At 49.0% G+C, this 12,210-nt stretch overlaps 1 protein-coding gene across 1 annotated transcript in view; it reads left to right on the top strand.

Annotated features, from left to right (window-relative positions):
* The window catches only part of LOC123160091 (probable glucomannan 4-beta-mannosyltransferase 9), a 3,240-nt gene extending 3,036 nt beyond the window's left edge, over positions 1 to 204 (top strand). The window contains exon 7 of the mRNA XM_044577911.1: positions 65 to 204. Coding sequence (XP_044433846.1) covers positions 65 to 187 — 123 coding nt within the window. The 3' untranslated portion in view covers positions 188 to 204. The remainder of the gene's footprint in view (positions 1 to 64) is intronic.
* The last annotated feature ends 12,006 nt before the right edge of the window (positions 205 to 12,210 follow it).

Here is a 12,210-nt window from a genome sequence, read left to right as displayed (position 1 = left end):
GGGGGGGGGTATTAGTTCATGCAGAATTTACTTGCTAACGAACTATATACCGATCTTGATGCAGAAAGTGACGCTTTGGAAGAAAATACATGTCATCTACAACTTCTTCTTGGTGCGCAAGGTTGTAGCGCACATTGTGACCTTTGTGTTCTACTGCGTTGTTGAAAGGATCGATATGGTTGACTAGAGGGGGGGGTGAATAGGCAACTAACAAAATTTAAGCTTTTCTTTACCAAATTAAACTTCGCAACAAATAGGTTGTCTAGATATGCAACTAAGTGAGCAACCTATATGATGCAATAACAACTAGCACACAAGCAAGCAAGAGATGTAACAATAAGTAAGCTTGCAAAAGTAAAGGCACGAAATAACCAAGAGTGGAGACGGTGAAGACGAGGATGTGTTACCGGAGTTCCTTCCTTTTAAGGGGAAGTACGTCTCCGTTAGAGCGGTGTGGAGGCACAATGCTCCCCAAGAAGCCACTAGGGCCACCGTATTCTCCTCACGCCCTCACACGATGCGAGATGCCGTGATTCCACTATTGGTGCCGTTGAAGGCGGCGACCGAACCTTTACAAGCAAGGTTGGGGCAATCTCCACAACAATCGGAGGCTCCCAACAACAACACCACCACGAAGCTTCACCACAATGGAGTATGGCTTCGAGGTGACCTCAACCGTCTAGGGTGCTCAACACCCAAGAGTAACAAGATCCGCAAGGGATAAGTGGGGGAATCAAATATCCTTTGGTGGAAGTGTAGATCGGGCCCTTGTCACCCAATCCCGAGCAAATCAACAAGTTTGATTGGCTAGGAAGAGAGATCGAGCGAAAATGGAGCTTGGAGCAACAATGGAGCTTAGAGGTGGAAGAGGTAGTCAACTAGAGGTAGAAGACATCCCTTATATAGTCGGGGAAAAGATCCAACCGTTATCCACTAGTTCTGCCCGCGACTCACGGTACTACCGCTCTAAGGGAGCGGTACTACCGCGACGACGCGCGGTACTACCGTGGGTGATCACGGTACTACCGTGGCAGCTGCACAGGCCGGAACAAGCCTGAGCTAGAAGCAGTACTACCGCTGGTGCGGTACTACCGCTCCCCCTTGCGGTACTACCGCAAGGCAGGAGGGTCACGGCCTGGGAAGGGCGCGGACGAAATAAATTTCATCCGTGTCAACTTCCGCAGAAACTAGGGTGGTGCAAAAACCCGACGCGGTACTACCGCCTGTAAGGCGCGGTACTACCGTGGTAGGCACGGATGTAAAAAATTACATCCGCGCCTACTACCGCGACGCAACGGTACTAGGCAGAAGGGCCACGGTACTACAACTCCAAAGGAGCGGTACTACCGTGAGCGCCCGCGGTACTACCGCGCAGGACGAGCGGTACTACCGTGGGTGGCGCGGATGTAAAAAATTACATCCGCCCCTACTACCGTACCGGAGCGGCACTAGGCCAGAGTGCGGCGGTACTACCGCACCAGAGGAGCGGTACTACCGTGAGGGGCACGGATGTAAAAAATTACATCCGCCCCTACTACCGCACTGGAGCGGCACTAGGCCAAGGTACCGCGGTACTACCGCGCCAGAGGGGCGGTACTACCGTGACCTGTCGCGGTACTACCGCGTGTACTTGCGGTACTACCGCGAGTACAGCAGTAGTCGTCAGTATTTCGCACAACAATGATAACGATGGGTAGCTCCGAAGTGCAAGGAAAGGAGGGGCAAGTGTACGTGTGATTCCACCCTACCTTTCCGACGCGGACCCCCTCTTAATAGTACGGCTCTCCTACGACTCAACTCCACCAAAGAGAAACGTAGAACAACGACGGCTTCACTAGTCTTCGAGGGGCACCGAATCATCTTGTGCCTAATGAAGAAGTATCTGTGGGACTCAAGGCACATGATTAGTCTGCACGAGTATTGTCATCAATCACCAAAACACTTAGGGATAAATATGCCCTTACAATCTCCCCCTTTTTGGTGTATTGATGACAACACGGGATTTGCACATAGATAAGATATGTTTAAAGCAGTGGCAAACCCCACTCCTCTAAAATATAGATGGGGCTCCCCCTAGATATGTGCACTATATATGAATGCTTTGGACTGCATGGCACACAAACTAGGATCAACACTCCCCCTATATTTTAGAGACCAAGACATGATAATAAGCCTAGCATAGCATGAAAGAAGCACAAAATAACACAAGCTAGCTAGGAAAGATAGAGTGCATATGTCTTACACCATATGAGATAAGATAACCAAGGTTCAAACGATAAAAGCAGCAAAGAGCTCAACTGGCAAACACACAAACTCGCAAAACCAAATCCCTACGCTCTCTCCCCCTTTGGCATCGAGACGCCAAAAAGGCAGAGAGGACACCTAAACACACAAGAGGTGGCTCAAGCAAAGAAACTGTCCCACTCCTCTGCATCAGACTCCTCCGCAGCTGGAATGGACTCCTCGGCCTCCTCCTCAGAATCAGTCCACTTGAATCCTTGCTTCTCCATCCACTCGGTCTCAGGAGTGATGTTCTCCTCAGACCCGGCAGACACATCCTCGCCATAGAGCTTCAAGATCTTGTTGTGCCGGCGACGACTCTCCTTGGACTCCACGTGAGCCCTGTACTGTCCCTTGGCTTGCATGCAGAAAAGTGACTTCATCTTATCCGTCAACCTCTTGGCCCAAGATGGCCTAGAGTCACTCTGAGTAGGCCTAGCAGAACGGCCCCCAGCAACATCCTCAGCTCCAGCAGCATCCTCATCAACAGCAGCAGCCCTAGCAGCAGACGCCTCAGCACGAGTAGCAGTGTTGGCCCAGTTGGGTTTGACCCTCAGACAAATGGGCTCATGGCGAATCCAGTCTGGAGCCAGGAACTCCTCCGTGGGGTACATCTTCTCCCAAGTCTTCGAAATCAGCAGAAACAAGTAGGGTCCATAAATAGGCACCTTGCGGTTGAACACAGCAAACCGAAGCTCGCACCACATGATGTGAGAGACATCAAGTGGCTGAGTCTGAGATGAGCGAGCCTCCTCGCACAGAAGCATCATGTCCACCATGTAGGCATGAACCTTGTCTTTATCACCGATGCGTGGGAACAGAGAGTTGCGGAAGATGCGGTACATGATATCCAGAAACGGGTTGAGAACCGAGACTATCTTGCCAGTGGCGAGCTTCTTCTCAACCATGAACGGAGTGAGCTTGTCCTTGTCAGCAGAGTCAGCATTGCCGTGAGGGCGAACACCAACAGGAGTGTCAAGTCCATCATCAGCAACTTGAAGTAACTCCATGAACTCCTTCCAGGTAGCAGACAGCTGGCGGCCATTGGTCATCCACGTCATCCTCCTCTCATCATTGGTGTGGAAGTACACTGAGGCAAAGAACTGACAAATGATCTCAGGGTCATAGTCCATGTGGAACGAGATCACATGCTCAATGGCAAACTGCTCCACCAAGTCCAGAGCCTCCCCAAAGTAGTCACGAAACTTGTCCTTCCTCATGTGGTGCATCTCAATCCACTTCACCTCTACATAGGTATTCTGCTTGTTCTTGATGACATCCAAGTAGATCTGGGCTTGAGTCTTGTTCCAGAACAGTTCACATCCTCTGATAGTGGAGCGTGGGGTCGCATATGGGTGAAGCTGCCTGATACGGACATACTCTCGAGCGCCTATCTCATCCATGCCCCTGGCGGGCTCCTTGTGCTTGCTGGCGATGGACTTGACATTGCGCTTCGACGCAGATGATCCCTCGGGAACTTCGCCTGGGTTGCGCAGACGCTTGGAACTAGTGTCACGGACTGGATTGGCCCGGCGAGAGCCACCACCTAAAACACACACGCAAAGCACCAAAACAAGTCGAAAAGGATCAATGCAAAGGCTAAAAAGACTGCACATGAAACCCATAGAAGATAAACGAGAAAGTTAGCATGCGATAGAGGTGATCCACGGTAGAACTGCCATGGGGTGTGATACTAAGGTCTTACTAGAGCTCCAGACACGGTAGTACCGTGAGGGGTCACGGTAGTACCGTGGCTGGGGCAGTAGTACGACGTTAGTACCGCACGGCGCGCGGTAGTACCGCGCCATAGAAGCGGTAGTACCGTGGGAGCGGTAGTACCGCGTCATACGGGCGGTAGTACCGCGGCGCGTCGGATCAAGCAGGATTTGAATCTGAAAAGACCCGCGAAGCCATGGCGGTGCTACGGTGACCAGATCTAGAGCAAGACAACAATACAAGTATAAATCCTATGCAATACTACACTCCTTCATCCTACTCTTGCAGAGATCTAGCCGAGAGATCTCAAGAACGAGCAAGCCTCCCCCAAAACCTAGAAAAACCAAAAACAATCATCACGGAGAAGGATTTGGGGAAAAACCTTGGTCCATAGCAAGAGCACGTGGTGGGGAACGATCCCACCGGACGGAATCACGGGAGGGCAGCCGGTGGAGGAGATCCGGCGACGAACGCCGGCTCCGTTCGTGAGCACGAGAGAGGAACGGGCTATGAGGAGAGAAAGGGACGAATGGGTATGGGGGAGTTAGAACTCCCCCTCCCCGACCTTATCCCCGCGAGCCCGAACCGGCGCGGTAGTACCGCGGGTCATCGCGGTAGTACCGCCAGGGAGGAAGTACCGCGCCGTGGCGGTAGTACCGCTCCATCAAGCGTGAGCTCATGCCGCTTGGGTGCGTAGTACCGTGCTCCCATCAGCGGTAGTTCCGTGATGGGCCGCGGTAGTACCGTGGCCCACCGCGGTAGTACCGTGAGCTCATGCCACCAAGGGTTTCGAACAAGAGAGAAAAAACACGCCTTTGCATCGAAAAACAAACACAACCCAAAGCAGCACAAAAGCAAAGGAACAACAGTAAAACCCTAAGAAACAAGGTCTCTCGAGGAGAGAGAGGGCGGTGGCCGAAGCCACCTATGTTTGAGTTGGATGGTATGGCACCGCGAAGAATTATCCTTGGGCCCATGACCAAAACTCGTCTTTGAAGCACAAGTACCATCAAAAATGGCTAATGTGAAAGAGATGATCTATTTATGCATAATGGGGGGAGGGAGAGTTCATTGAGAGAACAACACTCCCCCTATGTCCATGCCTACATCTAAACTAGACAACAAGTTGAGTGTGGTGGGGGGTGCACGGGTTCAAGTCACATTGCTCAAATCAATGATATTTAGCTCATGCCTTAACTCGCGAAATCTTGCTTCATCCAATGGCTTCGTGAAAATATCTGCAAGGTTATCATGAGTGTTGACATACTTGAGCTCGATCTCCCCTCGCCGAATGTGATCCCGAATGAAGTGATACCGAATCTCAATGTGCTTCGTCTTGAAGTGTTGCACCGGGTTGAGGGAAATCTTGATGGCACTTTCATTATCACACCAAAGAGGCACTTTGTCACAAGTGACACCGTACTCCTTTAAAGTTTGCCTCATCCATAGGAGTTGAGCACAACAACTACCGGCCGCCACATACTCTGCTTCGGTGGACGAGAGAGACACACAACTTTGTTTCTTGGAAGACCAACTTACCAAAGAGCAGCCAAGAAATTGACACCCTCCGGAAGTGGACTTCCTATCCACTTTGTCTCCCGCCCAATCGGAATCCGTGAAACCTTCAAGCTTGAAGTTTGCTCCTCTTGGGTACCATAAGCCAAAGTTTGGGGTATGAGCCAAATATCGAAAGATTCGTTTGACCGCCACAAAGTGACTTTCCTTTGGTGCGGCTTGAAAACGTGCACACATCCCCACACTCAACATGATATCCGGTCTAGATGCACAAAGGTAAAGCAAGGATCCAATCATGGAGCGATATACCTTTTGATCCACCGCTTTACCATTGGGATCAATGTCAAGTTGGCACTTGGTAGGCATTGGTGTAGTAGCCGGCTTGACATCACTTAGCTTGAATCTTTTAAGCATGTCTTGAGTATATTTGGCTTGGTTGATGAAGATTCCTTCTCTTCTTTGCTTGATGTCGAAACCAAGGAAGAACTTCAACTCTCCCATCGAAGACATCTTAAACTTGGAGGTCATGAGAGCGGCAAATTCTTCATTGAAAGCTTTGTTAGGGGAACCAAAGATGATATCATCAACATATAGTTGGCATACAAACAACTCCCCGTTGACCTTCTTAGTAAAAAGAGTGGGGTCGATTAGCCCTACTTCAAAACCACGATCTTGTAGCAACTCGGTAAGGTGGTCATACCACGCACGTGGGGCTTGTTTAAGGCCATAGAGTGCCTTATCAAGTTGATACACGTGATCCGGAAAGTAGGGATCCTCGAACCCGGGGGGTTGTTTGACATAGACCAATTCATTAATGGGACCATTAAGAAAAGCACTTTTCACATCCATTTGTTGCAACTTAAAGTTGTGATGGGAAGCATAAGCAATCAACAAACGAATGGATTCAAGACGAGCAACAGGAGCGAAGGTTTCACCGTAGTCGATACCCTCGACTTGGGAGTAGCCTTGTGCTACCAATCTTGCCTTGTTGCGAATGATGTTCCCATGGGCATCTTGCTTGTTCTTGAAGATCCACTTGGTCCCAATGACATTGTGGTTCCCGGATGGTCTTGGCACCAATCTCCACACCTTGTTGTACTCGAAGTTGTTGAGTTCTTCATGCATGGCATTGAGCCAATCCGGGTCTTCGAGCGCCTCATAGACCTTTTGGGGTTCAACACAAGAGACAAACGCGTGATGTTCACAATAGTTTGCCAATTGTCTACGAGTGCTTACCCCTTTACGAAGACTTCCGACCACATTTTCCATGAGATGGCCTTGGTTGGTGAGCTTGGAAGCAATCTTCGCGGCACGACGCTCTAATTCCTCCTCGGGTGTGGACGGAGGAGGGTTGACTTGATGATCTTGAGCGCCGTCTTGAGTTTGTTCTTGATCTTGAGGTTGATCTTGATCTTGAACTAGCTCGAGGGGGAGAACTTGACCTTGGGCATCATTTAGTGGTTCATCACGGTCTTGAGGTAGATCTTGCCTTTGGTCTTTTTCATGAGGTTGAGGGCCTTCACATTGTTCTTCGGAAGCATGTGGGTCTTGATGAGGTGATGGCTCTACTTGAGTAGAGCATTGTCCTTCTCCTTCGGCCACAAGGGGTTCCTCAATGGGTAGGATGTGACCAATACCCATTCTTCTTATGGCTTGGGGAGGAATTTCATCACCTATATCACAAGTACCACTTTGCTCCACTTGGGAGCCGTTATTTTCGTCAAACTCCACGTTACACGTCTCCTCAATGAGTCCGGTGGACTTGTTGAGGACACGGTAAGCATGAGAGTTTGTAGCATAACCAACAAATATGCCCTCATGAGCTCTAGCTTCAAATTTAGACAACCGAACACCTTTCTTGAGAATGAAACACTTACAACCGAACACTCGAAAGTACTTGAGGTTGGGCTTGTTGCCGGTGAGGATCTCATAAGGAGTCTTGTTCAAGCCTTTGCGAAGATAGAGCCGATTGGATGCATGACATGCTGTGTTGATGGCTTCGGCCCAAAAGTTGTATGGAGACTTGAACTCCGCCATCATGGTCCTTGCCGCATCCATCAACGTCCGGTTCTTCCTCTCCGCAACACCATTTTGTTGAGGGGTATAAGGTGCCGCATATTGATGCTTGATCCCCTCGTCACTAAGAAACTCATCCAAGGTGTAGTTCTTGAACTCGGTGCCGTTGTCGCTTCTTATTGTCAAGATCTTTGCATCATGTTGATGTTGAGCTTCATTTGCAAAGTTGATGACGGTTTGTTGGGTCTCACTCTTCCTCTTGAAGAAGTATACCCAAGTATATCTTGAGTAATCATCCACAATCACCAAGCAATACTTTCTTCCTCCAAGACTATCAAAAGATGGAGGCCCAAAGAGATCCATGTGAAGGAGCTCCAAGGGTCTCTTCGAGTAGATGATGGTTGAGGGAGGGTGTGCCTTTTCATGAAGCTTTCCTTCGATACAAGCACTGCACGCACGATCTTTGGCAAAACTCACATTTGTTAGTCCACAAACATGGTCCCCCTTGAGGAGACTTTGCAAAGATCTCATATTGACGTGGGCCAAACGGCGATGCCAAAGCCATCCCACGTCAACTTTAGCCATTAGGCATGTCGCGGTCTTAGTGGGTTGCTCCGAAAAGTTAACCACATAGAGACCGTTCTCGACATGCCCAACAAAGGCTACTTTAAGAGTCTTGCTCCACAAGAGGGCCACGGTATCAATATCAAAGAATGTGGCAAAACCCATGAGTGCAAGTTGACGAACGGAAAGTAAATTGAATGCAAGGGACTCAACAAGCATGACTTTCTCGATCGTTAGATCATGAGAAATGACAACCTTGCCGAGGCCCAATACCTTAGAATGTGATGCATCACCCCACTCGACATTGGTGGGCATAGATGGAGTCTCTTGCACATCCACCACCAAGTCCTTGCTCCCGGTCATATGATTTGTTGCTCCACTATCGAGCAACCATGATCCCCCACCGGAAGCAAACACCTACACGAGATCAATGCTTGGTTTTAGGTACCCATTTAGTAATGGGTCCTTTGATGTTAGTAACAAGGGCCTTGGGAACCCAAATAGACCATTCAATGTACTCATAAGGAGAACCAACAAATTTAGCATAAACATGTCCATCACTAGCACGGCACAACACATATGAAGGGTTAAAGTCGCCGGCTTTGTTTGAGGAAACGTTCTTGCCCTTTTGAACATCAACGTCCTTCACTTTCTCCTTCTTCTTCTTGGAAGCTCCGTCTCCCTCTTTCACAAAAGTTTGTTTGAGGGGAGGAGGACGGTTGGCCTTGTTGATCTTCTTCTTCTTGCTCTTGGACTTGGGTGCAAACCCAATTCCTTCTTTGCCCACAACTTCCTTTTGATTGCTCAAAAGGTCGTTGAGGTTTTTCTCACCTTGAATGCAAGTCACAAGGCCCTTCTCAAGTTGATCCTTCAACTTAGCATTTTCCTCCATAAGATGCACATGCTCACAACAAGGGTTAGTAGCACATGCATTATCAATTAATACCATATGAGGAAAGGTGGCTTTTTCCTTGATTAGCTTAACTTGGATTTGAGCATGAGACTCTTTGAGGGTAGCATGAGTACCCTTTAAGACCTTGTGGGCCTTGTCAAGTATCTCAAACTCCTCTTTGAGTCTAGCATGATCAACCCCAAGTTTAGCCTTCTCGGAGGTTAGCACACGAGACATGACAAGAGCATGATCAAGATCTTTCTTTAACTTAGCATGGGCATCATTGTGTGACTCCTCAAGATTCAAATGATGCACACGCTCTTCCTCAAGAGCATTTGAGAGATCCGATATCTCATCGGCATAGTCACGACTATGACCTTCCATCTTGGAGATGGTTTCTTCGTGAGCCTCGATCATGTCATTGGCCTCACCAAGTTGTTCCAAGAGAGCAACAAAGTGCTTCTTGGACTTTCCCTTTAGCTTACTCATGAAGGACTCTAATTCATTCACTTCCTCATTAGACTCAACATGTCCATCAATGCAATCCTCCATGGAGGGATTAGAAATGATGGTGGTTGTGATGTTGGGGGTTACCTTGTTTGAAGCCTTCGCCATGAGGCATCTAGCGGTGATGTTTTCGTTGGGTGATTCGAAGAGAGACACCCGAGGAGTAGCAATGGCAATGGATGCCATGGCCGTTGCTTCTTCATTCTCATCATCATCATCATCCTCTTGGTATTCTTCTTGAACCAACAACCCACGAGTGGGAGTCTTCTTGGCGAAGTTGTTCTTGTTGGGGACGGACTTGGCTTTGTCTTTCCGAATGAACTTGCCACCATTGTCTTCCCTCTTCTCGTAAGGACAATCCGCAACGAAATGGCTCACATTGCCACAGTTGAAGCAAGTTCTAACTCGTTGCTTGCCCTTGACGCCACTTGAGTTATTCTTGTTGAAGTTGGGTCTTGAGCTCTTCTTGCTCCAAAATTGTCTTGAAGCAAGGGCCATGTGCTCATTGTAGTCGAACTTGGTGTCTTCGGGGTTGCTTTCCTCATCTTCCACTTCTTCCTCTTCTTCGACAATGACCTTGGCCTTCAAGGCAAGGTTAGGCTTCTTAGCTCTTTGAGAACGGAGCACCGCATTTTCGGCGGTCTTGTCCAAGATGCTCATTGCAACGAACTCATCCAACACTTCACTTGAGGTCATGGTGTGGAAGTCCGGTCGTTGACGAATGACGGAGGACATGGCTTTGTTGTAGGGCATCATGGCCTTGAGGAACTTTCGCTTGATCCAATTGTCATCCGTGTCCTTGCTTCCATGATCTCGAAGTGCCACCGCGAGTTTGGTTACTCTTCGAAAGAGCTCACGAGGTTCTTCATCTTCTTTCATTGCAAACTCGTCGGCTTCATCTTGCACCACTTCATAGTTGGACCGTTGAATGCTAGCACTTCCACGATAGAGGCCCTCAACACATTTCCATGCTTCTTTAGCAACGACATGGGGTCGAAGGTGAGGGAGATCTTTGGGAAGAATTGCATCTTGAATGATGAGGAGAGCACTCTCATTGAATTGATTGTCCACGGCTTCTCGAGGGGTGAAGTTGCTTGGGTCATGAGGATAAAAACCTTCTTCAATGACTCTCCAAAGGTTAGTGTTCACATGTTTCAAATGACGCTTAAAGCGATAGACCCAATTATCAAAATCTACACCTTTTTCATACTTAGGAGGTGGACCGGCATGATTCAAATGAGTGGAGGGGATAGGCCCTCCATAGACCGGGGGTTCCACATGGGCACAGATGCCGGTGCCATTTCTACCACTAGTAGAAGGACTCTTTTCATTGTTAGCTTCCCCCTTATCGGAGAAAGCATCCGTCACCTTGTTAGTGGGATCACCCACTTTCATAGGTGCGGTAGATAGTTTAAGTCCCTCTAAGAAATCATTAAACATGCTTTTAACCTCGGCCGTCATGGAGGTTTTCAATGTGTCCAAAGCCACATTGAACTCCTCACGAGAGACCGAGGTTCCCCCTTCGGCCGAAGATGAGATAGGATTCACACCGGAGTGTTCCTCCACACCATCGTGGGTGTCAACCATACTCTTCGGACGGTGAAGTCCTTAAAAAAGAGACGAGGCTCTGATACCAATTGAAAGGATCGATATGGTTGACTAGAGGGGGGGTGAATAGGCAACTAACAATTTTTAAGCTTTTCTTTACCAAATTAAACTTCGCAACAAATAGGTTGTCTAGATATGCAACTAAGTGAGCAACCTATATGATGCAATAACAACTAGCACACAAGCAAGCAAGAGATGTAACAATAAGTAAGCTTGCAAAAGTAAAGGCACGAAATAACCAAGAGTGGAGACGGTGAAGACGAGGATGTGTTACCGGAGTTCCTTCCTTTTAAGGGGAAGTACGTCTCCGTTAGAGCGGTGTGGAGGCACAATGCTCCCCAAGAAGCCACTAGGGCCACCGTATTCTCCTCACGCCCTCACACGATGCGAGATGCCGTGATTCCACTATTGGTGCCGTTGAAGGCGGCGACCGAACCTTTACAAGCAAGGTTGGGGCAATCTCCACAACAATCGGAGGCTCCCAACAACAACACCACCACGAAGCTTCACCACAATGGAGTATGGCTTCGAGGTGACCTCAACCGTCTAGGGTGCTCAACACCCAAGAGTAACAAGATCCGCAAGGGATAAGTGGGGGAATCAAATATCCTTTGGTGGAAGTGTAGATCGGGCCCTTGTCACCCAATCCCGAGCAAATCAACAAGTTTGATTGGCTAGGAAGAGAGATCGAGCGAAAATGGAGCTTGGAGCAACAATGGAGCTTAGAGGTGGAAGAGGTAGTCAACTAGAGGTAGAAGACATCCCTTATATAGTCGGGGAAAAGATCCAACCGTTATCCACTAGTTCTGCCCGCGACTCACGGTACTACCGCTCTAAGGGAGCGGTACTACCGCGACGACGCGCGGTACTACCGTGGGTGATCACGGTACTACCGTGGCAGCTGCACAGGCCGGAACAAGCCTGAGCTAGAAGCAGTACTACCGCTGGTGCGGTACTACCGCTCCCCCTTGCGGTACTACCGCAAGGCAGGAGGGTCACGGCCTGGGAAGGGCGCGGACGAAATAAATTTCATCCGTGTCAACTTCCGCAGAAACTAGGGTGGTGCAAAAACCCGACGCGGTACTACCGCCTGTAAGGCGCGGTACTACCGT

This window comes from Triticum aestivum, chromosome 7B, assembly GCF_018294505.1.
Source record: "Triticum aestivum cultivar Chinese Spring chromosome 7B, IWGSC CS RefSeq v2.1, whole genome shotgun sequence".
Taxonomy (NCBI): Eukaryota; Viridiplantae; Streptophyta; class Magnoliopsida; order Poales; family Poaceae; genus Triticum; species Triticum aestivum.
Note: the sequence above shows the minus strand (reverse complement) of the source record. Positions and strands in the feature narration are given on the sequence as shown.